General features: G+C 52.1%; 1 protein-coding gene across 1 annotated transcript in view; it reads right to left on the reverse strand.

Moving 5' to 3' along the window:
- Positions 1-1,689: 1,689 nt before the first annotated feature.
- Positions 1,690-25,724, reverse strand: part of FTCD (formimidoyltransferase cyclodeaminase) — a 28,680-nt gene continuing 4,645 nt past the window's right edge. The window contains exons 7-14 of the mRNA XM_058296374.2: positions 24,381-24,512; positions 16,661-16,722; positions 15,865-15,942; positions 14,656-14,881; positions 4,821-4,864; positions 4,495-4,633; positions 3,663-3,758; positions 1,690-2,389 (exon numbers count right to left, since the gene is read on the reverse strand). Coding sequence (XP_058152357.1) covers positions 2,303-2,389; positions 3,663-3,758; positions 4,495-4,633; positions 4,821-4,864; positions 14,656-14,881; positions 15,865-15,942; positions 16,661-16,722; positions 24,381-24,512 — 864 coding nt within the window. The 3' untranslated portion in view covers positions 1,690-2,302. The remainder of the gene's footprint in view (positions 2,390-3,662; positions 3,759-4,494; positions 4,634-4,820; positions 4,865-14,655; positions 14,882-15,864; positions 15,943-16,660; positions 16,723-24,380; positions 24,513-25,724) is intronic.

Raw genomic sequence — 25,724 nt, forward strand, 5'->3', positions numbered from 1 at the left:
TTAAAAAGGACATCCCTACCCCCAAATTATTTTCTTTTAATATCCTGTACTATTGTCTAATAAGTACATTTATACTTTTTTTTTCACGTCAATAGTTAAGCCATTTGAAAGGAATTGGAGAGCAAAGCGACATTGTTTTAAATCTCTTTTAGTGGCGAGCCAACCTTCCCTTTCCCAAAGGCAGGCGGCTGCTGCAGCAAGTGTCCCCAGGTGGGGAGCCCCGTGGGCTGTGCCGTGTGCCCAGGGAGCACGTTCTCCCCCCACGCCCGCAAGCGTGAGCCCTGCCAACAGGACGTTTGTGGCTGGTGTTTTTGGTTAAGCTGTGGCCGACTGGATTGCCTCAGGCTTTTTCTGAATACCTGGAGTCCTTTATAAGCAAAATGAAATCTAGACACGGGGAGAAAGCCCCGAAAAGCCAGAAGCAGGAGTCACCGGAATCCCAAGAGAAAGGAGAGGAGCCGGACGGCCGCGGTCAGGGAGAACGCCCGGGCGGCGCCTCTGGACGTCCAGCCTCAGAACCGAGAGCCAGCAGCGCCCTGCTGTTCAGGACGCCCATCGCGCGGGGCTTGGCCCAGCAGCCGGACGGGGCTGCAGGTGGAGGGGCTTCCACAGTAGAGGGGACCCTGGCCCCGCACCCGAGGCCAGACGCAGGCGGCCGGGGAAGGCCTTCCTCTCCCGCGCCTGGCGGCCAGGGCACCCCAACCCCACCTGGGCACCCACACCGCCCGCTCCCCTCCGTGCAGGAGACTCTTGTCCAAAGGCCCCTCGCCCTACACCAGTCACCTTGGGTTTGATGCCAGCCCGCGCCTGAGATGCCTGAACCAGTTCCCTCTGCAGCAGCCCCATTCCAAACGAGGCCCCATTCTGAGGCTTGGGGCCAGGGCCTCTGCCTACCTTTTGGGGGGCTACAGATCGCCCCTAACGCCCCTCAGCAATCCCACCCCTGCACACAGAATGAGCCATCATCGAACGACATGGACAAGTGTTCATGAGACCAGAACTGGAAAAAGCAGGTTGGCCCTGGGACAGGCAGGTGTGCCCTAAGACAGATGGACAGGCGTGCCCAGGGACAGACAGATGTGCCCTAAGACAGGCAGGTGTGCCCAGGGACAGATGGACAGGCATACTCTGGGACAGACGGGCAAGTGTGCCCTAAGACAGATGGACAGGTGTACCCTGGGACAGATGGGCAGGTATGCGCTCCCCTGTAAAGAGCAGTGAGAGGAGCCGACAAGGACTCAGGACAGACTCCGAAGCAGGTGAGACACAGGGTTGTTCATTTGAAGGTCCGAAGCGCTAGTGCCAAGGAGGGCGCACCCATCATCCAACCATGCAGGAGAGCGGAGAAGCGGGTAGCCGACGTCAGGGTAGAGCAGAAGGAAGCATCAGGAGGCTTCTGGGGGCTCCTGGGGTCCCGCCCGTCAGGTTCTGCCAGCGTCTCTGTCTTCTGTGCCTCACGCAGCCTGCCGTGTCTGGGAACCACCCTGCCCTCCCCACACACACCCAGCAGGAAAGAAAATGTGCGACCAGGTGTGTTGGCCTCCGCTGCGGCACTGCAGGCGGGTCACTGCAGGCGAGTCGCTGCCGGGGATCGGGCCTACGCCACGGCCTGACCGGGGCGGCAGCGGGCGGCTCAAGGCTTGGTGGGGACGCGCGGTTCGATGGAGGAAAAACCACGGAGACGAGGTCTATGCGCAGGTCTGATTTTATTCGGGAAGTACATGGGGTTTTATAGTGTCATGGAGGCGGGGAGGTTGTGGGAGGGGCATGTCCGCGGGGCAGCTGAGGATTGGCTGCAGAGGCAAGGGCGGACCTGCGGTTTATGACGTAAGCCATTGATGGCAGAGGGGGTTGTTTCCGAGGTTGTGCCGGGGCGGATACGGGATGAGGGCGGTTGAAATGAGGCGGGGAGAACAGCGATCGGCTGGGAGGGGGAAGATAACAGTGGCTGGGAGGAGGGGCGGAGGGAGGCAGCAGCACAAACTGCTGCTGAGAAGGGCCATAATACAGGGAGGTTACGAGGAACAGGCGGGCAAAGTGTAAGGAAGCGAAAGGCAGGGTGGGAGCAGGGGACACAGGTGGCACACGTCCGGGTAGCATGGATCCCAGTGACATGTGCCCAGGTAACACACGTCCACCCGGTACAGAATACACAGCCAGGTGATGCAGGCCCCGGTGTCACGTGTCCAGGTAACACCCCCACCGCACACAAGGCCTGAGCTCTGTCAGGGGGTGGGCAGGAGGGGCTGGCTGTCGGGTGTCGTGGGGTGCAGCTGCAGGGGGGCAGGGACCCCGCAGGAAGTCACTCCTGCCGGGCCTCCAGGTGCTCCAGCACCAGGCTGGCCTGGCTCTTGGCTTCCTGCAGGAGGCTGGAGACACGCTGGCGGACCTACAGGCGTAAGAGGGAGCGGTCACCACCGTGCTGCCCAGCGCTGACCCTGGCTGGCCAGCCCACAGCGGCCCTGGCCCGGCCGAGCATCCCTCCTGCCGCAGGCAGGCCCTCCATAACCCCCTGCACCCCCTCCCTGCCCTGCGCCTCCCTTCCCGCCCACTCTGCAGTGACCAGGCCGCCCGGCCCCCGGAACCCTGGCCTGGGCCCAGGTCCTCACAGGTTCCTCGGGGTAGGGGTGGGGGGCTCCCTCCCGCCTGAGATGTGGGGAGAGCCAGGCCACAGACCCCCGCAGACCCTCAGCCTCCCACCACCGCCGTCTTCCCGCTGTGGCCACGGCTGCCGAATGGGCAGAGCTGCTTCCCCAAAGGCCCGGAGGGAGGAACCCCAGGGACCCGCCCTTCTCGATGCCCCGGAAGTGGCCAAGCCCAGCCTTGGGGGGTGGGCCGGGTGGGCTAGGACACACCCCGCTGGCCACCAGTGCCTCCCCATGGGAGTCAAGGTAACACCAAGGCACGCTGCAGAGTCACCCTGTAAAACTGTCGTGAACCCCAGAGCCGGGCCGGGGAGGGAACAGGCGCACGCGCTGGCGGTGCTGGTGGTACTGCTGTGATGCGCCAGACGCGGCGGGTTATTCACTGAAAGTGGCTGTTGTGTGTCTTCCTCAACAGCAATGATAATAAATGACCACCAAGCGGCCGCCAGGCTGAGGTTAAAGCAATTTCAGCAGGACGGCTTTGAGCACCCGCTTTGCAGGTGCCCGGGACAGGGCCTCGGGTGCCTGCCGATCCGGAACCCCCAAGCGGGAGGAGAGCATGGGGCGTGGGCCGGGGGCATGGGGCGGCGTGGGGATGCAGGGGCTGGCCTGGAGGCACAGGGCAGCATGGGGGCACAGGGGATGGCCTGGGGCCCAGGAACCGCCCCCCCCCCCCAAGCAGGAAGAGAGCGTGGAACGCGGGCCGGGGGCACAGGGCGGCGTGGGGGCGCAGGGGCTGGCTGCAGCTTCGGGGCCCTGATCCCGGCAGGTCCCCAGTCCCGACTGGCCTGAGCCTGGCTATAGCTGAGGTGACCCAAGGGCAGAGGGGGGGCCCAGGCCCCAGCCAGCATCAAAGGGGGTGCCGCGGGCGTCCCTACAGCCCTGTCTGTACAGAAACCCCTGGAGGGACGCGAAGCCTGAGGACACTGGCACTGGCAGGCCCGAGCGCCCACGCCAGCCCACGCTCCGGCCCCTGCCGCCAGCCCCGGGTGGGCCGGGCGCTGCCCCCTCAGGCACCTGGTCCTTGAAGCCCTGGTCGGAGACGTCCTTCAGGTTGATGAGCACGTTGAAGTACGCCCCGAACACGCCCGTCTCCAGAGCTTTGGCTGCCACCTGCGGCACACAAGGGCACACCAGGTGGGGGTCCCGCCCACTCCCCAGCACCCAGAGGCCACCTGGGCTCCAAGGGGGGGGGGGCTGAGGGAGGGGAGAAAGGAGGAGGAGGGAGAGAGGGGGAGGAGAGGAGAGGGCCCTAAGGGGGGGAGGGCCCTGGGGGGAGAGGACCTTGGGGGAGGGGGAGAGGGCCCTGAGGAGGAGTGGGAGGTAGAGGGCCCTGAGGGGTGAGGGTCCTGAGAGGAAAAGGGTCCTGAGGGGAGGAGGGCCCTGGGGGGGCACCCAGAGCGGAGAGAGGGCCTGAGGGGGGGCAGGGGAGAGAGGAGAGGGCCCTGAGGGGGCAAGGGCCCAGAGGGGGGAGGGCCCTGTGGGGGTGGGGAAGGGGGTAGAGGGCCCTGAGGGGTGAGGGTCCTAAGAGGGAAAGGGTCCTGAGGGTGAGGGGAGAGGACCCTGGGGAGGGAGGGCAGGGGGGGGAGAGGGCCCTGAGGGGGAAGGGGGCCCTGGGAGGGGCAGGAAGGAGCCTGGCCGGCAGCTTGGCACAGTGGTCACTCTTCTGAATGTGGCCTCTCCGGGCTGGGGACTTGAACCAGCTTCTTGTATCAGTGAAGGTGGAGCCGGTCCGACCCTGCTCAGCCGGTGGGGAGACCCCGGTGAAGGGCAGGCCGCAGCCCGGCTGGGAGGGCCGTTGCCCCCCGCGCTGCCTCCTCGCCGGAGCAGGGCAGCGCCCACCGCGTACCTGCAAGTCCGACCTGCAGGCCAGGTTCCCGCACAGGGCCAGCTCCTGCAGCGCCGGCCACAGCGAGGCCACCGTCTCCGCCAGCGACAGGGGCACCGCCACCGCCCGCTTCAGCCCCTCCTGCAGGGCCGCGGCGCGCCTGGAACCGGAGGACGAGGGGCTGGGGCGGCCGCGGGCCCCACCCCTGCCTGGGCCCGGCCGAGGGCCTTGTGCCGTCGCCCCACAGCGCCCGGGCAGCAGGAGGCACCTTCTTTACCGCCCAGAGCCACCCCGCGGCGGGCCACAGCGTCGCCAGGCCCAAAGGCGCCGCGCCGGGCGTCACGCACCTGTCCCTCTCCTCCGCCGTGCTCTTGGGCAGCTTCATCGCTTCCTGCCAGAAACAACCAGGAGAGCGGGGTAAGGGCAGCGCGTGGCCCCGGGCACCCGCGGGCACCCCTGTCACCGCCGCCCTTGGGGCTGCTCCATCGAGAGACTGTTCTGGGGTGAACACCACATCCTCGGGGAGCGGGGCTCTGAGGGTGCCAGGGCCGAGGTCCTCGCAGAGGTGCGCAGGCCGGAGGCCTCAGGAGAGGCGACCAGGGCCAGGGCCGCGGGAGGAGCTCTGGCCACCCGCAAGGGGCTCCCCGCGCCCGCCAGGCGCCGCCGCACCGGTCGAGCAGAACCGGTGCCAGCTCTGCAGAAGCCCGAAGAGCAAACGTGGAAATGGCCCTTCAACACGCCCTCGCCCGCACACCCCGGGGGTCCCCGCGCCCGCCCAGGGCGCCCCGGCCCTCGCCTGCGCGTCCGCGCGTAAAGGAGCGCGCTCTCCTCGCCGCGTCCCTCCCTGGAGCTTCCTGGGCGCGGGGCTCCGTGGGGCGGCGACCCCCCCCCTTCTCGGACGCTGTGCGCCCCCGGGTCCCACTTCGCCCCCGCGAGCCCCGCGGCAGGGCGTGCGCCGGCCCCGGCTCGCGTGTGGGCCTCTCCGGGTGGGTTCCCCGAGGTGGCTGGGTGAGGGGTGCGCCCCTTTTAACTTTGGTAGATTCGCTAAATTGCTGTCCAAAAAGTTGTTACCGACGGACCCTTCCTCCAGGCGCGAATGAGAGGAAGCGACCCCGAGCCCCGGCCGGAACTGCGCTCCGCCCACCACTGCCAAAACTGCAGCCGAGGCGCAGGCGCGCTCTGGGGGCGTCAGCTGCGTGTCCCGCCGACCCTGAGCGCCTGGGGCAGGTCCTCCGCTGGACCCCGGACGGCGACCCCAGCCGGCCCCGCTGCAGCCGCCGCTCCCGCCTGGCCCCCAGCCTGCGGTCGTGAGGCGTGGCCGAGCCCCGCGGGGCCGGACTTCGCTGACCGCAGCCAGCCTGCCCTTCCCGTGCCCACGCGGCCGCGGGGCCCGCCCCGGCGTTCGGCTTGTTCTGTGACTCCTTGGGGGCTTCCTGCGGGAGGCGGGCAGATGTGGCTGGCTTCTGAATCCATCTGGAAGTCACGTGTGTATTTGGTGCAAGGCAGGAAGTTCCTTTTTTTGTTTCAGAACTCCGGCTGCGGGCACGGGCGTCGCTGTGCCACGGTCGTCGCAGCAAGCGCCCTCTCACCGCCCTGTGCGCGCCGAGCGGCCTCTTCGCCCCTCCACTTTAGGTTTTCCCAAAGCCTTAAGGCCTCGGCCTTTTTTATTTTTCTTTCCTGTCTTTGGATTAAATTTTCATTTAGTTTTTCCACTCTGGTTGTTTTTTAATTATTCATCTTTTTGCTAATTACAGTTTTTTTCTTTATTAGAGTAGTTGTGGGTTTACAGAGCAATCATGCATGAAATGCAGAATTCCCTTTACCACTCTATAAGTAACGTCTTGCATTAGGTGTGGAACCTTTGTTACAACTGATGAAAGCACATTTTTATAACTGTACTATTAATGATAAGCCATGGTTTAACTTAAAGTTCACTGCTTGTGTAGTGCATTTCCATGGATTTTTAAAAATGTTTTATGGTATTATAACATTCCCCCTTTTAACCACATTCAGATGTATACTTCAGTGCTGTTAATTACGTTCATATGTTGCGCTACCATCACCACCATCCACTACCAAAATATTTCCATCATTCCAAATAGGAACTCTGTGCATTTTAAGCCTTAACTCCTATGGCAGTTTGATATTATTGATGAATTCCAAAAAGAAATACTGATTTTGTCTGTAAACTAGTCTGCTCCTCTGGGCAAGTGATACCCTTAGATTGTATTAAGTTCAGAGGTTTCACTTTTACTTGATTAAATTTTGATTAGGGCTTTGATTGGGCAAGTCAGTAAGACATTAAGTCCCTGCCCCCTGGGGGCAGGACTCACAGAGAAAATGATAGGGCACAAATTATTAGACTTTTGAGCTGGAGCCCCAGGAAGTAAATATACAGGAGAAGAACACAGAGGAAGAGAGATGTCTCTGTAGACACTGCAGAGGCCCCGAGAAGAGATGAACCTAATAGCCTACAGGCTGCAGCTGAGCCCAGGGAGAAGTGAGCCCCAGGGAGAGAGATAAGACTTATACCAGACTATAGCTGAGATTGGAAGAGCTGGGACCACAGAGTCTTAAGAAGAGAGGGAAGGCTGGACCCTCACAGACATTGCCCGCCATCTTGCTCCAACACAAGCCAATGCCTTTGGGTGAGAAAGTACCTCTTATGGTACCTTGAGTTGGACTCTTTAGGGCTTGTGACTGTAAGAGATAACCTTTATAAAAACCAACAGGTTTCTGGTATTTTGCATCAGCACCCCTTTGGCTGACTAATACAACTCCGCATTCCCTATCCCCACCCCATCCCTGATAATCTATAGTCTAGATTCTGACTCTGTGGGTTTGCTTACTCTGTTTCATACCAGGGAGCTCATACAATATTTGCCCTTTTGTGTCTGGCTGATTTCACTCAACACGATGTCTTCAAGGTTCACCCACATTGTCCCACATATAAGAAGTTCATTCCATGCAAAATATTCCATCGTATGTATATATCACATTTTGTTTATCTATTCATTGGCTGATGGACACTTGGATTGCTTCCATCTTTGGAATATCTATTCCAGTCCCTGCTTTCAGTTCTTCTGGGTATAAACCTACCTACAGGATTGCCAGATAATATGGTAATTCTATACTTAGGTTTCTGAGGAACCACCAAACTGTGTTCCACAGCAGCTGCACCATCACTGCCACCAGCAATGAATGATTGTTCCTATTTCTCCAAATCTTCTCTAACACTTTTACTTTTTCTTTTATTTAATAGCAGTCATTTTAATGGTTGTGAAATGGTATATCATTGTGGTTTTGATTTGCATTTCTCTGATGGGTAATGATGTTCAGCATCTTTTCACGTGCTTTCTGGCCATTTGTGTATCTTTTTTTTTTTTAATTTCTCTCCCCCCCCCCCCCAGTTGTCTGCTCTCTGTGTCCACTTACTGTGTGTTCTTCTGTGACTGCTTCTATCCTTATCAGTGGCACCGGGAATCTGTGTTTCTTTTTGTTGCGTCATCTTGCTGTGTCAGCTCTCCGTGTGTGTGGCACCATTCTTGGGCAGGCTGCGCTTTCTTTCACGCTGGGTGGCTTTCCTTATGGGGCGCGCTCCTTGCGTGTGGGCCTCCCCTATGTGGGGGGACACCCCTGCGAGGCAGGGCACTCCTTGCGCACATCAGCGCTGTGCATGGGCCAGCTCCACACGGGTCAAGGAGGCCCGGGGTTTGAACCGCGGACCTCCCATGTGGTAGGCGGACGCCCTATCCATTGGGCCAAGTCTGCTTCCCTGTATATCTTCTTTGGATAGATGTCTATTCAAGTCTTTTGACCATTTTTTATTTGGCTATTTGTATTTTTGTTGTTAAATTGAAGGATTTCTTTACATATTCTGGATATTAAATCTTTATTGGATATGTAGCTTCCAAATATTTTCTTACTGTAAACAGACTGTCGTTTTACTTTCATGATAAAGTCCTTTGAGACTCAAAATTTTTAATTTTGATAAGGTCCCATTCATCTATTTTTTCTTTTATTGCTTGTGCTTTGGGTGCAAAGTCTAAGAAACCATTGTGTAACACAATGCTTCCCTATGTTTTCTTGCAGGAGTTTGATAGTTCTGGCTATTATATCTCGGTCTTTGATTCGTTTTAAGTTGATTTTTAAGTTGTGAAGTTGGGTCCTTCCTTCCTGCCTCCCTCCTTCCCTCCCTTCCTTTTGCAAATGGAGCTCTAGTTTTCCCAGCACCATTTGTTGAAGACACTGTTCTTTCCCAATTAAATGGTCTTTGCTCTCTTGTCAAAAATCAGTTGGCCATAAATGTGAGGGTTGATTTCTGAACCCTTAGTTCTATTCCATTGGTCTATATGTCTGTCCTAGTGCCAGTACCTTGCTGTTTTGATTACTGTGGCTTTCCAATAAGGTTTAAGATCACGAAGTGTGAATCATCCAACTTTATTCTTCTTTTACAAGATACCTTGTCTACTAGGGGTCCTTACCCTTCCATATAAAGTTGATTGACTTTTCCATTTCTGCAAAGAAAGTTCCTGGAATTTTGTCTGGGATTGCATTGACTCTATAAATTGTTTTGGATAGGATTGACATCTTAACAATGTTTAGTTGCCCAATCCATGAACATGGAATATCCTTCCACTTATTTAGGTCTTCTTTGGTTTCTTTTAGCCATGTTTTGTAGTTTTCTGTGTACAAGTCCTTTACATCCTTGGTTAGATGTATTCCTAGACACATGATTCTTTTAGTTGCTATTGTGAATGAGTTTTTTCCTTGATATCTCATTCCAATTGTTCATAGCTTGTGTATAGAAACACTACTGATTTTGGGGTGTTGACCTTGTATCTTGAAGAGCTCAACAAACCAATAACTAGTAAAGAGACTGAATCAGTAATCAAAAGCCTCTCAACAAAGAAAAGCACAGGGCCAGATGGCTTCACAGGGGAATTTTACGAAACATTCCAAGAAGACTTAACTCCAATTCTGCTCAAACTCTTCCAAAAAACTGAAGAGGAGGGAACAGTACCTAACTCATTCTACAAGGCCACTATCACCCTCATACCAAAGCCAGATAAAACTACTGCAAGAAAAGAAAACTAAAGTTATGAATATAGATGCAAAAATCTTCAAACAAAATACTAACAAACCGAATCCAACTATACATTAAAAAAATTAACACAGTGATCAAGTGGGATTTATCCCTAGTATGCAAGGATGGCTCAACATAAGAAAATCGTTAATGTGATACATCACATTAACAGAATGAAGGAAAAAAATGCACATGATCATCTCAATAGATATAGAAAACACATTTGAGAAAATCCAGTACCCCTTCTTGATGATAATAACACTTAGAAAACTAGGAGAAGGAAACGTCCTCAATAGGATAAAGGGCATATAAGAAAAGCCCACAGCTAACATCCTGCTGAAGGGTGGAAGGCTGAAAGCTTCCCTCTAAGATCGGAAGACAAGGAAGCCCACTCTCACCACTGTTATTCAGCATTGTACTGGAAGTTCTTGCCAGATCAATTAAGCAAGAAAAAGAAATAAAAGGCATCCAAACTGGAAAGGAAGAAGTAAAACTTTTCCTGTTTGCAGATGACATGATCCTATATTAAGAAAATCATGAAAAAATCCATAACAAAGTTCCTAGAACTAATAAATGATTTTGGCAAAGTAGCAGGATACAAGATCAACACCCCAAAATCAGAGGTGTTTCTAAAAATTTGTCCATTTCATCTAGGTTCTCTAATTTATTGGCATACAGTTGCTCATAGTATCCTTTGTCCTTTTAATTTCAGTGGAGGTGACAGTAATGTCGCCCTGCACATTTCTGATTTTCATTATTTGTATGCTCTCTCTTTTTTCTTTGTCAGCCTAGCTAAAGGTTTGTCCATTTTATTCATCTTGACAAAGAATCAACTTCCCATTTTGTTGATTCTCTTTTTCATTGTTCTCTATTTCATTTATCTCCACTCTACTCTTTCTTATTTCCTCCCTTCTGCTCACTTTGGGTTGCTCTTCTCTTTCTAGTTCTTCCAGTTTTGAGGTTAGGTCTTTGATTTGAAGTTTTTAGTCTTTTTTAATGTAAGCATTTAGCACTCTCAGTAGTGCCTTCACTGTATCCCCTAAGTTTTGATACGTTCTTTTTTCATTTTCATTCACCTTAAGATATTTCCTAATTTTGCTTCTGATTTCCTCCTTAACCCATTGTTTGTTCAAGAGTATGCAGTGTAATTTCCACAAAATTTTTACTTTTCCAATTCTCCTCTATTATTGATTTCTAGCTTCATTCCGTTGGAGTCAGAGAAGATATATTGTATGATTTCTGTATTTTTGTAATTTACCAGGACTTGTTTTGTGACCTGACATACGGTCTATCCCAGGAAATGACCCTTGTGCACTTAAGAAGTGCCTGTGTTCTGTTGTTGGGTGACGTGGTCCACGTGTGTCTGTTACGTCTAGTTTAGTGTATCATCCAAGTCTTGCGAGTTCTTACTCATCTTCTGACTGATGTTTTTCCATTGTTGAAAGTGGTGTTTTAAAGTCTCTTACATTATTGTAAAACCATCAGTTTCTCCCTTTAAATTGGTCAGTATTTGCTTCCTCTATTTTGGGGCTCTGCTATTAGGTGCATATATATTTATAATTGGTACATCTTGTTGAATTGACTTTTTTGTCAGTATGTAATGATCATCTTTGTCCCTCATAACTGTTTTGGACTTAAAGTCTATTTTATCTGATATTAGTGTAACTACTCCAGTTCTCTTTTGATTACTACTGCATAGTGTATATTTCCATTCTTTCACTTTCAGCCTATTTATGTATTTGAATTTAAGGTGAGCCTCTTGTAGACAGCATATATTTGGATCATACTTTCTTATCCATTCTGCCAATCTCTGCCTTTTAACTGAAAAGTTTAATTCATTTACACTTGAAGTCACTACTGATAATGCATCCTAAATATATAAATATATAACTTTCTTATTCAGTTTGATACCAACTTGACTTCAATAGCCTACAAATATACTTTTCCTGTACCCCTTCACACCCCCACCTTTTTTTGTACTTGTTGCCACTTCTATCTTTATACATTGTATGTCCAAAACCATAGATTTATCATTATTTTTATGCATTTACATTTTAGCACATGTAGGAAGTGGAAATGCATATCAAACAATACAATAAAATAAAACTTGCACTTACAATTATCCAAATGGTTACGTTTTTCATAGGTCTTTATTTCTCATCTCTAAATTTTTAGTATTTATTTTAAAGTGAAAATTTCTCTTTAAATGTCTCTCAATGTCTAAAGTTAATCAGACCATAAAGTCTAAAAATTACTATGGATACACCTTGGAGATGTTGCAGGTTTGGTTCTTACACCACCACAAGAAGGCCGCTATCACAAGAAAGCGAATCACATGAATTTTTTGGTTTCCAAGTGCATATAAAAGTTATGTTTACACTATACTGTAGCCTATTAAGTGTGCAATAGCATTATGTCTAAAATAATAATGTATATACCTAAATTTAAAAATACCTTACTGCTAAAAAAAATGCTAACCAACATCTGAGCCTTCGGCAAATCATAACTTTGCTGGCGGAGGGCCTTGGCTCGATGTCGATGGCTTCTGAAGTGCCAGGGTGGTGGCTGCTGAAGGGGGAGGAAGCTGTGGCTGTTTCTTAAAATAAGTCAGCAGTGATGCTCGCCACATCGATTGACTCTTCCTTTCATGAAAGATTTCTCTGTGGCAAGCCATGCTGTTCGGTAGCATTTTTACCCACAGTAGAACTTCTTTCAAAATTGGAATCAAACCCTGCCACTGCTTTATCAAGTAAATTGAAGTGCTATTCTGCATCCTTTGTCGTCATGTCAACAATGTGTTCACAGCATCCTCACCAGGAACGGATTCCGCGTCAAGAAACCGCTTTCTCTGCTCATCCGTAAGAAGCAGCTCCTCATTCATTCAAGTTTTAACATGAGATTGCAGCAATTCAGTCACATCTTCCGGGTCTGCTTCTAGTTCTAGTTCTCTTGCTGTTTCCGCCACATCTGCAGTTACTTCCTCCACTGAAGCCTTGACCCTCTCAAACTCATCCATGAGGGCTGGAATCAGCTTCTTCCAAACTCCTATTAATGCTGATATTTCTACCTCCTCCCATGAATCATGGGTGTTTTTAAAGGCATCTAGAATGGTGAATTCTTTCCAGAAGATTTTCAATTTACTTTGCTCAGATCCATCAAAGGAACCACTATTTATAGCAGCTATAACCTTACAAAATATATTTCTTATATAAGGAAACTTGAAATTTGAAACGGCTTCTTGATCTTGGGCTGCAGAATGGATGTTGTGTCAGCAGGCATGGAAACAACCTGGGTGGCCAGGGCATTGTCAATGAGCAGGAGTATTTTGAAAAGAATCTTTTTTTCTGAGCAATAGACCTCAACAGCGGGTCCAAAATATTCAGTCAACCACATTGTGAACAGAGAGGCTGTCGTCCGGGCTTGGCTGTTCCATTTACAGAGCACAGCCAGAGTAGATTCAGCATAATCCTTAAAATACTTAGTTAACTGCGTGGTGAACAGAGAGGCTGTGGTCCTGGCGTGGCTGTTCCATTTACAGAGCACAGCCAGAGCAGATTCAGCATAATCCTTAAAATACTTAGTTAACTGCGTTGTAAACAGAGAGGCTGTCTTACAGGCTTGGCTGTTCCATTTACAGAGCACAGCCAGAGTAGATTCAGCATAATCCCTGAGGGCCCTGGGATTCCTGGAAACGAGCACTGGCTTCACTTAAAGTCACCAGCTGCATTCGCCCCTAACAAGAGAGCCGGCCTGTGCTGGAGCTTTGAAGCGGGCACGGACTTCTCCACTCCAGCTAGGAAAGCCCTGGATGGCATCTTCTTCCGCTGAAGGCTGTTTGCTCTACACTGAGCATCTCTTGTTCGGTGTGGCCACCTTCATCAGTTCTCTCAGCTAGACCCTCTGGGTAACTTGCTGCAGCTTCGACATCAGCACTTGCCGCTCCACCTTGCACTTCTTTGTTACGGAGACGGCTTCTTTCCTTAAACCTCACGAGCCAGCCTCCGCTAGGGTCAAACTTGTCGCCTGCAGCTCCTGCCTCTCAGCCTTGATGGAAGTGGGCCTTGCTCTGGACGAGGCTTTGGTTTCAGGGAGTGCAGTGGCTGGTTAGATCTCTGTCAAGCTCAGACTTTCTCCAGACCAGCCGTGAGGCTGCTGTGCTTTCGTATCATCCGAGTGTTCACTGCACTAGCTCTTTCATTTCCCTCAGGACTTTTCCTGCATCCACAACTTGGCTGTCTAGAGCAGAGGCCCAGCTTTTGGCTTTTCTCGGCTTTCAACATGCTTTTCTCACTAAGCTTAATCATTTCTAGCTTTTGATTTACAGTGAGAGGTGATTCTTTATTCACTAAACAGTTAGAGGTCATTGTAGGGTTGTTAATTGGCCTAATTTCAGTGCCGTTGTGTCTCAGGGGCTAGGGAGGCCCAAGGAGAGGGAGAGAGGGGAATGGCCTGTGGGAGCAGCCGATTAGCTTCACCGTCTTCTACGGCTGCAGTTCGTGACAGCCCAGAACAAGTACAACAGTATTATCAAAGATCACTGACCACAGGCCACCATAAAAGGCACAATAACAATGAAAAAGCTTGACATATTGTGAGAATTACCAAAATGCGACACAGAGACATGAAGTGAGCACATGCTGTTACAAAAATATGGCAACGATAGACTTGCTCATTGCAAGTTTCCCACAAACCTGCAAAATGTAAAAAATACAACATCGGCAAAGCACAATAAATAGCAACACAATAAAATGAGATATGCCTGCAGAGGAGCCTGCTTTTACACCCTGGGCTGAGGAGAGCCATTTAAACAGTGACACAGAACCCAGACACCACAAAACAAAATATTGATAAATCTGACCGCATTTGTTTAAAAAGTCTCATTGTTAGAAACCACCACAAGCAAAGTAAAAAGACGGCGAAGGGCAGAGTAGAGGTAGCACCCGTGGCGGAGGCGTCCCTGCGCCCACCTGCTGCCCACCTGCCACCTGGCGCTCACCTGCCCACCCTGCGCGCCCACCTGCCCGCCCGCGCGCTCACCTGCCCGCCCGCGCGCCCACCTGCCCGCTCTCGCGCCCACCTGCCGCCCGCGCGCTCACCAGGTAGGCGGCGAAGGCCTGCGCGTCGGCGTCCACCAGCGCGGTCAGCTCGGCCGAGGCGCGGTGGAAGGGCGGGATCAGGCGCCGCATCGCCGCGTCCAGGTGCTCGAACTGGCGCCGCCCGTAGGTCATGCGGCCCACCATGGAGGCCAGCGCCGCGCCCTGGCGGGAGGCGAGCTGCGGCCCCGGCGCCCCGGACCCCGCGCCGGGCCCCGGGTACCCCGACCTGCGCAGGCCACGCGCGACCGCGGAGGAGACGTAGGCGGCCGGCACGGGCGCTCCGAGGGGCCGAGGGTTCCCGCGCCCCCGCGCCCGTGGGTCCCCGCCTCCACGGTTCCCGCGCCCCCCGCGCCCGTGGGTCCCGCCTCCACGGTTCCCGCGCCCCCCGCGCCCGTGGGTCCCCGCCTCCACGGTTCCCGCGCCCCCGCGCCCGTGGGTCCCGCCTCCACGGTTCCCGCGCCCCCCGCGCCCGTGGGTCCCTCCCCCACGGTTCCCGCGCCCCCCGCGCCCGTGGGTCCCCCGCCTCCACGGTTCCCGCGCCCCCGCGCCCGTGGGTCCCGCCTCCACGGTTCCCGCGCCCCCGCGCCCGTGGGTCCCCGCCTCCACGGTTCCCGCGCCCCCCGCGCTCCGTGGGTCCCGCCTCCACGGTTCCCGCGCCCCCGCGCCCGTGGGTCCCCGCCTCCACGGTTCCCCGCGCCCCCGCGCCCGTGGGTCCCGCCTCCACGGTTCCCGCGCCCCCGCGCCCGTGGGTCCCTCCCCCACGGTTCCCGCGCCCCCGCGCCCGTGGGTCCCCGCCTCCACGGTTCCCGCGCCCCCGCGCCCGTGGGTCCCGCCTCCACGGTTCCCGCGCCCCCCGCGCCCGTGGGTCCCCGCCTCCACGGTTCCCGCGCCCCCCGCGCCCGTGGGTCCCCGCCTCCACGGTTCCCGCGCCCCCGCGCCCGTGGGTCCCCGCCTCCACGGTTCCCGCGCCCCCGCGCCCGTGGGTCCCCGCCTCCACGGTTCCCGCGCCCCCCGCGCCCGTGGGTCCCCGCCTCCACGGTTCCCGCGTCCCCGCGCCCGTGGGTCCCGCCTCCACGGTTCTCGCGCCCCCGCGCCCGTGGGTCCCCGCCTCCTCGGTTCCCGCGCTCGCCCGGTCCGGGCCCAGTGCTTACCATGGCCCGCGGCCGCCGCCGCCACGGAGCCGCCCCCCCGGGGCGGCCGAGCGCGCGCCCACCCTCGCCGTATTTGAAGGCGCGCAGGGACTTGCTGACCAGGTGCTCCTCGGGCCGGCCGTCGGGGACCAGGTACCTGCTCAGCGGGGCGGGGGAAACGCAATCCAGGGTCATCCTGGGCCCTCCCAGCGGCCAGGGCGAGGGGGCCAGCACTGGACCTGCCGCTGGCTGGCAGTGAACCCGGCAAGTGGCATCCCCTCCCGAACCGGAGTGTCCACTTGGAAATGGGTGGGCGCCTGCCCCGACCCAGGCTTCGGCGAGGCCTGCTCGGGGCTCAGAGTGCACACCTTGGGTAGACCACCGCCCGCCCAGCCCACCCCTCAGGCGGGCACCAGGCCTGGAGCTTCCTGGGCAGAGAGGGGGGGCAATGGTCCAGGCAGCTGAGAGAGGTCGTGGGGCAGCTCCCGAGGCCCCTCTGCTGGGCGCCTCCTCCGGGAAGCCCTCCAGCCCCAGCACACCCCTCCTCAGCCAGCACCTTGCTCAGCCGTGCGCCAGGCCGTGAGGACAGAGCTGGCATCAGACCCCGGGCTTCGGAGGCGTCCACGCTCTGCGCCACCCCCACCCACAGCTCCCCGCCCAGGCACCGTCCCCCTATCGGCACAGCAGGTGGCAGCTCGGGGCAGAGGTCACCCAAGAGCTCGCCGTGAGGCACAGGGACCTGGTTGGGTGGCCCCGGTCCCGCCCCCAGCCTGGCTGCTGGCACCCGGCGCCCGGGCGTTTGCCCCAGTTAGTAAAAAATGGCGCAGAAGGAGCAGGAAGTCCGCCAAGGCTGCCCTCCGTGCAGGGGGGCTCACTCGATGATCCGCTCCTTAGGGTTGAAGGGCGACAGGGAGTCCAGGCCCAGCCGGCTCACCACCTGCAAAGAGGACCCGGTGAGAGCCTGCCTCAGCCCCTCCTGCCCTGAAGGTCAGGTAGCACACCCCAGTTCCCCGTGCGCCTCCGCGGGGAAGAGGCCCCTGTGCAGAGCCGGGCAGCGGCTGGCACCACTCACCCCTGCGACAGCTGTACTGACCGCTGAGCCCACCCCACCTGACCCCCACCTACACCTGGCATGTCCAGAACCCCCTAGCCCAGAGCAGGTGCCCTGCACCTACCTCCAGATAAACCCACCCACCCCCACCTTGGGGAAACTGAGGCCCAGAGAGGAGGGACCCACTGGTCACTCAGCAAATGGGTCTTCAGTCCAATCCACAGGCCCTTCCATCGGTGCCCGCAGGACTCCCCACCCGGCAGCCCACTGCTGGAAGGGGCCAGGACCACAGAGAGGCCTCGGGGGCAGCAGTTTAATTCCTCAGGTGTGATGTCTAGTAACTGCCCTGATTCACCGACACGTAAACTTAGGTGAGGAAAAAATTAATTTACAACAAGTCAAAATAAAATTCTAACAATCCCCATTGAGGAATAGAATTCGTTCTGTCAAGCTCCGTTCACGCCATGTGCTGCTATATGCCAGCAACACAGCTCCAGCCTATTCTGGGCCAAAAAGCAGAAAGTGGCGAGTGCTGCTTGGCAGAGACCAAGCAGGGGGCTCCTGGAGATTAGCTGTGCGGTCCCCAAGAGCATGGAAACGGGGTACAAGAACAGCTCCTGAGAGAAAGACTGCTGGGGCAGCAAGCGGCAAATCCCTAAGAAAGGTAAATAGGTTTTTAAAAATTAATTTAAATTCATGGCTAATCTGGTGGAAAATAAAAGAAATCACTGAGGCCAGGAAGCACACTGAGCCCAGAAGGGCCCTGCAGGTGGCCTGCACTGGTGACCGGCCACCGTGGAGCCCCCACGGAGGGGGCAGCTTGATCCTAAGAAACTCCTGGGAGGTGATATCCCCAGGCGAATAGGAAAACCACCCGCTGAAAAACAGTTTCCAGGCTCTGTCTTCCCTTTCAACGAAGGGGGAAAAATCTCTCCTGGGAATTCCTAGCCACAAGCCCACCCTAATGAGGATATGGCCAGAATTCCCACAGTATTCACTACCTGAGCAATTCCAAAACTCCAAGCAAAGAACTTGTATAAGATTGAAGGAAAAGTCATACGATCATCTCAATGGACAGAGACAAGGCATTTGACAAAATCCAACATCATTTCATGATAAAAACGCTCAGAAAACCAGGAGTGAAAGGGAGCTTTTTCAACCTGATGGAGGGCACCTATGAAACACACACAGCCAGTATCATATTCAATGGTGAAAAACTGAAAGCTTCCCCCCGAAGATCAGGAACAAGGCAAGGATGCCCGCTGTTATTCAGCACTTTATGGAAGCTCTAAACAAAGCAATCAGGCAAGAGAAAGAAAGAAAAGGCATCCAAATTGGAAGGAAAGAAGTAAAATTATCTATTTGCAGGGGGCATGACCCTATATATCTTAACTCCAAGGAATCCCAAAGAAAGATACTAGGATTAATTAATTCAGCAAAGCTGCAGAATACAAGTTAAATACACAAAAGCCTGTTGACCTCCTATATGCCAGTAATGAACAATCTGAAAAGGAAACCAAGAAAAAGGTACCACTTAAATAGCATCTAAAAGAATAAGATGCCTAGGAATAAATTTAACCGAGGAAGTGAAAGATATTGCTGAAAGAAATTGAAGAAGTCCTTAGTAATTGGAAAGTCATTCTGTATTCATGGATTCGAAGATTTCATATTAAGATGCCAATACTGGGAGCGACTGTGGCTCAAGTAAGTGAGCTCCCGTTTACAATAGGGACGACCCAGCTTCAGTCCCCTGTACCTCCTGATAAAAAAAGAAAAAAGGCACCCCAGACCTGCACAGAGAGGCACAAGCCCCCACACAGCGATGCCTCACAAAGACGGTAACACAACCAGATAGAAGAAAAAAAGATGTCAGGACTGTCTAAAGTGATCTACAAATTCAGTGCAACTCCCATCAGAATTCCAGCAGCCTTTTCTACAGAAATGGAAAAGCTGATCCTCAAATCCATATGGAATTTCATGGGACCCCAAATGGCCAAAACCATCTTGAAAAAGAAGACAAAGTTGGAAGACTCACACTTCCTGATTTCCAAACTTACTAAAAAACTACAATAATTAAAACAGCATGGTACTGGCATAAAGATAAACACACAGACTAATGGAATAGCATGGAGAACACAGAATCAGGTCCACACATCTCTGACCAGTTGATTTTCAAAAAGGGTACCTAGTCCATTCAATGGGGAAAGAATAGTCTCTTCAGCAAATAGTGTGGGGATAATTGGAAGTCCACATGAAAAAGAGTAAATGTGGACCTCTGCCCCTCACCATATACAAAAATAAATTAAAAATGGATCAGAGGTCTAAATATAAGAATTAATGTTATAAAACTCTTAAAAGAAAACATTAGGAAATATCTTCAGAACCTTGTTGTAGGCAATGGATTTTTAAATTTTATACCAAAAGTATAAGCAAGTAAATAAATAATAAATGCTATGTAATCAAAAGTAAAAACTTTTGGACATCAAAGAACAATTAACAAGAAAGTAAAAAGGCAACCCACAGAATGGGAGAAAATATTTGGAAGTCATATATCTGATAAGAGTTTAATATTCAGAATATATGAAAAATGCCTACAACTCAACAACAACAACAGAAAGACAAAAAAGACAAACAGTGGACCAAGGATTGAAATAGACATTTCACAAAAATTATATTCAAATGGCCAGTAAGTATATGAAAAGATGCTCAACATCATTAGCCATTAGACAATGCAAATTAAAACTACAATGAAGTACCATTCCATACCCATTAGAATGGCTATTTAAAAAACTGAAAATAACAAGTGTTGGTGAGAAGTAAATAAATAGGAACACTTGTGCATTGTTGGGGGGATGTAAAATGGTGCAGCCACTGTGCAAAAGTCTGGTGGTTCCTCCAAAAGTGAAAAAATAGAATTATCCTTTGATCCAACAACTGCACTCCAGGGTAAATACCCAAAAGAACTGAAATCAGAGACTCAGCCAGATATTTGTACACCAATGTTCACTGCAGCATTTTTCTCAATAGTCAAAAGATGGCAGCAATCCAAGTACCCATCCGTAGATGAGTGGTGAGCGAGTACCTCCAGAGCTCTCTCCCCAGACAGGAGCTTTAAAAACAAACAGGGGCTGGCAGAAACATCTTTGTCAAAGCTCCAGAAAACAAAGGGTTGCAGTAATAGGGCAAGCACCAAATCAGCCTAGAAGCGGCAGGATCTCCGGCTGCTCTGCCTGGCCCCTCTTCCCTCTTCTCACCAGCTCAGTATGGACATCCTGGGAGCATGTGAGTCTGGCCACATCTGTCTGGTGGTGGCCTGAGGGGCTTGTCAGAGGCTCACCTTCCCAGAACGTGCCCTGTGTGTAGAGGGCGGCTCACCAGGCTCTCCTGCAGGGCGCTGCCCAGGGCAGGGGTTTGCTAGCCATGGGACATGCAGGGCAGGACCGTGAGGAAACCGTTTCCTATGGAAGAGGGGACATTGGGTTCTTGTAAATGGAGAAATCCCTAGGGAGATGTGGGCAGAAGGACTCAGACAGGCCCCTGTGCTTGTGCCTTGGGCTGTCCTCTAAACTCATCGTTAAGGCAGCTGACTTCTGAAGGAAGTACACACAGGCCGATCTGCAAAGAGTAGGAAAGGTGGTTTCTTTCTGTTTTCTTTTCTTTTAAATTCCTGGCATTCAAGGAAATCTCTGTCATAATACTAGTGGGACATAAGCTTCAGGCACTTCAGGAACAGTGCCTCAGTATCTAAATTTCAGATATACACTAAAAACACCAAAATGTCCAGGTTACAAAATACACAAAGAAACGGGAAGTGAAGACTTGTACCAAGGAGCAGGGAAAAGTTTTAGAAACCATCAACAAGAAAGACCATAGTTTGGACATACCAGACAAAGACTTTTTTTTAAAAATCGCCCTAAATATGCACAAACAGCTAAAGGAAAACATGAACAAAGAACTAAAGGAAATCAGGAAAATGATAGATGAACGCAAAGAGAATGCCAATAAACAGAAACCATGAAAAGAATCCCAACAGATACTGTGGCAGTTTGAGATTATTTATGAACCCTAAAAAAGATAAGCATTATGTTTGTAAATTGGTCTGTTCCTCTGGGCATGATACCCTTTGATCGTATTAGGTTCAGCTGGGGTGTTTTTTATTAAATTATGTTAAGATTAGGGCTTTGATTTAACCATGTCAGTAGGATGACTCAGTGTTGAGTCCCTCCCTTGGTGGGCTATATAAGTGGGTGCTTACACAGAAGAAGACACAGGAAGAGAGCGCACCATAGCCACGGCAGAGGAGAGAACTTTGATCCTGCAGCCCCAGAAAGAGAAGTGAGCCATTTGCCGGGTACCCTAGCACTGAGATTGGGGAGAAGCTGGGCCCATGGACCTCAGTTGGAAGAGGAAGCCCTGAGAGATGAGCCTTATGCCAGCCTGTAGCTGAGAGAGAAGAAAGCTGAACCCTTGTGGAGACTGGCAACTATCTTTGGTAAGAAAGCAATCATGAGTTAGACTCTTTAGGGCCTTCTAACTGTAAACTTTCACCCGAAAGAAATACCCTTTATAAAAGTCAACAGATTTCTGGTACTTTGCATCAGCACCCCTTTGGCTGACTAATACAGATATGAAGACCACAGTAACAAGTTTGAAATTCCATAGAGGGGTTCAACAAAAGTTTGGAGCTGGGAAAAAAAAAAAAAAAGAATCAGAGAACTTGAAGATAAACAGTTGAAATAGTCAATCTGAGTAGTAGAAAGAAAAAAAGAATTAAGAAAAGTGAACAGAGCCTTCAATACATGTGAGAAAAATCAGGCATATCAATATATACACAATGGGAGTGGGAGTCCTAGAAGGAGAAGAAGAAGGGAAAGAGGAAGAAAGGATATTCAAGAAATAATCACTGAACATTTCCCAAATTTAGTGACAGACATGAATATACATATCTAAGAAGCTCAATGTACTCCAAATAGGACAAACCCAAGTAAATCTATACTAAGGCATGTCATAATCAAACTGTTGAATGCCAAAGACAGAGAATTCTGAAACCCTCAAGAGAGAAGCAACATGCCATGTACAGAGGCGCCTCAGTAGGACAAAGCACCAATCTCTCACTGGGCACTGTGGAGGCAGGAAGGCAGAGGACGACATAGCTAAGGTGTGGAAAGCAAAAAAATGCCAACCAAGAATTCCATACCCAGCAAAAATGTCTTTTAAAAATGAGGGAGATATTAAGACATTCCCAGATAAACATAAGCTGAGGGACATGGTCGCCACCAGCCTGGCCCAACAACAGCTGCTACAGGGAGTTGTGCAGGCTGGAAGGAAAGGGCACTAGACAGCTGACTGAAGCCACATGAAGAAACAGAGAGCTCCTGTTCAGTTAATGACATGAGTAAATATTTATGCCAGTGCTGGTGTATTTTTGGTTTGTAACTTCACTTTTTACTTCCTCTAGGATTTAAAATGCAAATTCTTTAAAAGTGATGATAAGTCAATTTTGGGGACTCAATGTATAAACATGTAATTTGTGACACTATATGAAGGTGGGGGATGGGGGTATAGGAACATAGTTTGTGTGTGCTGTTGGAATTATGTTGGTATCAAAGCAAATGGGATATTTAAAGATTTAGGATGTTAAATTTATGCCCCACAGTAACCACAAAGAAAATATTAGAAAAATAAGCACAGAAAGAAATGAAAAGGAATTCTAAAGGGTTTACTACAAAAACGGGCAAAGGTTACGAATAGGCATTTCTCCAAAGAAGATAGATAAATGGCCAATAAGCAAATGAAAGTTGTTCAGATCATTAGTCATGAGGGAAATGCAAAACCACAATGAGATATCACCTCACAGAGACTTTCCTGGAATGGCTATTATTTTAAAATTGGAAAGTAGCAAGTGCTGGCAAGGATGCAGAGAAACGGGGACCTTAGTACATTGTTGTTAGGAAAGTAAAACAGTGCAGAAGACTGTGGAAAACAGTTTGGCCATTCCTCCAAAAACTAAACATATGACCCAGCAATCCCACTTCTGGGTATGTACCCCGAAGAATTGTAAGCAGGGACTCAGATACTTGCACACCAATGTTCATAGTGACATTATCCACATAGACAAAAGACAAGTGTCCATCAGCAGATGAATGGACAAACTAAATTTGATATATACATACAATGGAATATTATTCACTTGTAAAAAGGAATGAGATTCTGATACAGGCTACTACATGGATGAACCTGGAAGACATCACCTCGAGTGAAATAAGTCAGACACATGTCAAGGGAAATAAGTCAGATATTGTATGATTCTATTTATATGACATAGCTAGAATATGCAAATTTGTACAGACAGAAAGTAGAGTGCAGGTTACCAGAGCAGGGAGGAAGGAGAACGGGGAGTTAACGTATAATTAGGGAGGGGTTTCTGTTTGGGGGGAGGGCAGCACAACAGTGCGATTAATCCCACTGAGCTGTATGCCTGGGGGTGGTTGCTGGAAAAGTTCATTTGTGTGTTTCCACGATTTTAAAAAGTGACAGTAACATCTAAAAGCAATACATACTCCTGGACTGGATCTAATAATGGAGGGGGAAATGTTTAAAAGGGAATTATTGGGACTTACAAAAAATTGAAATATAGACTATGGGCTTTATATCAATGTTAAATTTCTTGAACTTGATAACTGTACTTAAGATAGTTACATAAGTGAATAACCTTGTTCTTGGGAAATGTACACAAAAGTACTACATGTTCAAGGAGCAAGTCTACAACCTACATGTAAGTTTTCAGAAAATGGATTGATACATAGACAGGCATACAGACAGACATATAGATAGATGGATGGATAGATGGATAGGCAGATGGATGGACAGATAGGCAGACAGATAGACATAGATGATAGATGAATAGATGGATGGATGGATGGGCAGATGGATGGATGGATGGACAGATGGATAGATAGATCTGATAGAGTGATAAGGTAAATGGCAAAACAGTAAAAGTTGGGGGATCTAAATATCTGGGCAGGGGAGGTATTAAAAAAAATCATAGAAATACCCCATAAAAACATGGGCATATTTATTTATATTGTTGGAATTGGTAAAGGAGAGGATGGCTTCCTAAAACTATCAAAAAAAAAATAGTGGTGGTGGCGAGATTGGATAATTTACCTATAAACAAACCTAAAGCATCTGTATTGCAAAACAAAGCACTGGATGACAAGCAGAGAACATTGGCAACGCCACCATAGAAGGAGGTGCTTTCTCTCATTTACAAGCCAACGACTCAACAGGTAAATCATCAGAGGCAGGGAACAGGAGGCGCAAGGAGAAAAACGATCGGCACGCCAACGGAAAGACGACCAACCTCAGCTGTAACGGAAAGGAGGCAAATAAAGGCGAGATCCCGGTTTTCCCTCACCACAGGCTAAGGTGTGCTCCGCGACCCTGAGACCGGCTCGCATGCCCCACGCCGCTCCACCACTCGTCCAACCCACCGTCCTGCGCGCCCCCCCGCCCCGCCCCTCCTCTGCAGCAGCCCGGCCCACCAGCCTGATCCTGTGCTCCTCCTCCAGGATGAAGAGGTTCTCCTTCTCGCAGTAGAAGGCCGCGGCGTCCAGGATGGCCTTCAGCGGCACCAGGCCCACCAGCTGAGAGCCCACCACCGGGAGGCTCAGCTCCTGCAGAGGCGCCAGCAGAGTCAGCCCAGCCCAGGGAGGCTGCGGCCCCCACTAAGCCCTGTGGCTGACAGCGGCACCTGCCCTGCTCGCCTGGACAGACGCATCCCCCCAGACAGCCGGGGGTACCTGCCCTGCTCACCTGGACAGATGCATCCCCCCCACAGGCAGCAGGGGGCACCTGCCCTGCTCACCTGGACAGATCCATCCCCCCCACAGGCAGCAGGGGGCGCCTGCCCTGCTCACCTGGACAGATCCATCCCCCCCAGACAGCAGGGGGCGCCTGCCCTGCTCACCTGGACAGATGCATCCCCCCCACAGGCAGCAGGGGGCACTTGTCCTGCTCATCTGGACAGATCCATTCCCCCCCTAGGCAGCAGGGGGCGCCTGCCCTGCTCACCTGGACAGATCCATCCCCCCCAGACAGCAGGGGGCGCCTGCCCTGCTCACCTGGACAGATGCATCCCCCCCACAGGCAGCAGGGGGCACTTGTCCTGCTCACCTGGACAGATCCATTCCCCCCCTAGGCAGCAGGGGGTGCCTGCCCTGCTCACCTGGACAGATCCATCCCCCCCACAGGCAGCAGGGGACACTTGTCCTGCTCACCTGGACAGATCCATTCCCCCCCTAGGCAGCAGGGGGCACCTGCCCTGCTCACCTGGACAGATGCATCCCCCCCACAGGCAGCAGGGGACACTTGTCCTGCTCACCTGGACAGATCCATCCCCCCCAGATAGCAGGGGGCACCTGCCCTGCTCACCTGGACATTTCCATCCCCCCCAGACAGCAGGGGGCGCCTGCCCTGCTCACCTGGACAGATGCATCCCCCCCACAGGCAGCAGGGGACACTTGTCCTGCTCACCTGGACAGATCCATTCCCCCCCTAGGCAGCAGGAGGCACCTGCCCTGCTCACCTGGACAGATCCATCCCCCCCCCAGACAGCAGGGGCGCCTGCCCTGCTCACCTGGACAGATGCATCCCCCCCACAGGCAGCAGGGGGCGCCTGCCCTGCTCACCTGGACAGATCCATCCCCCACAGGCAGCAGGGGGCACTTGTCCTGCTCACCTGGACAGATCCATCCCCCCCAGACAGCAGGGGGCGCCTGCCCTGCTCACCTGGACAGATCCATTCCCCCCAGACAGCCGGGGGCGCCTGCCCTGCTCACCTGGACAGATCCGTGTCCCCCCCCCCCAGACAGCAGGGGGAAACCTGC

The sequence above is a fragment of the Dasypus novemcinctus genome, chromosome 4 (genome assembly GCF_030445035.2).
Source record: "Dasypus novemcinctus isolate mDasNov1 chromosome 4, mDasNov1.1.hap2, whole genome shotgun sequence".
NCBI lineage: Eukaryota > Metazoa > Chordata > Mammalia > Cingulata > Dasypodidae > Dasypus > Dasypus novemcinctus.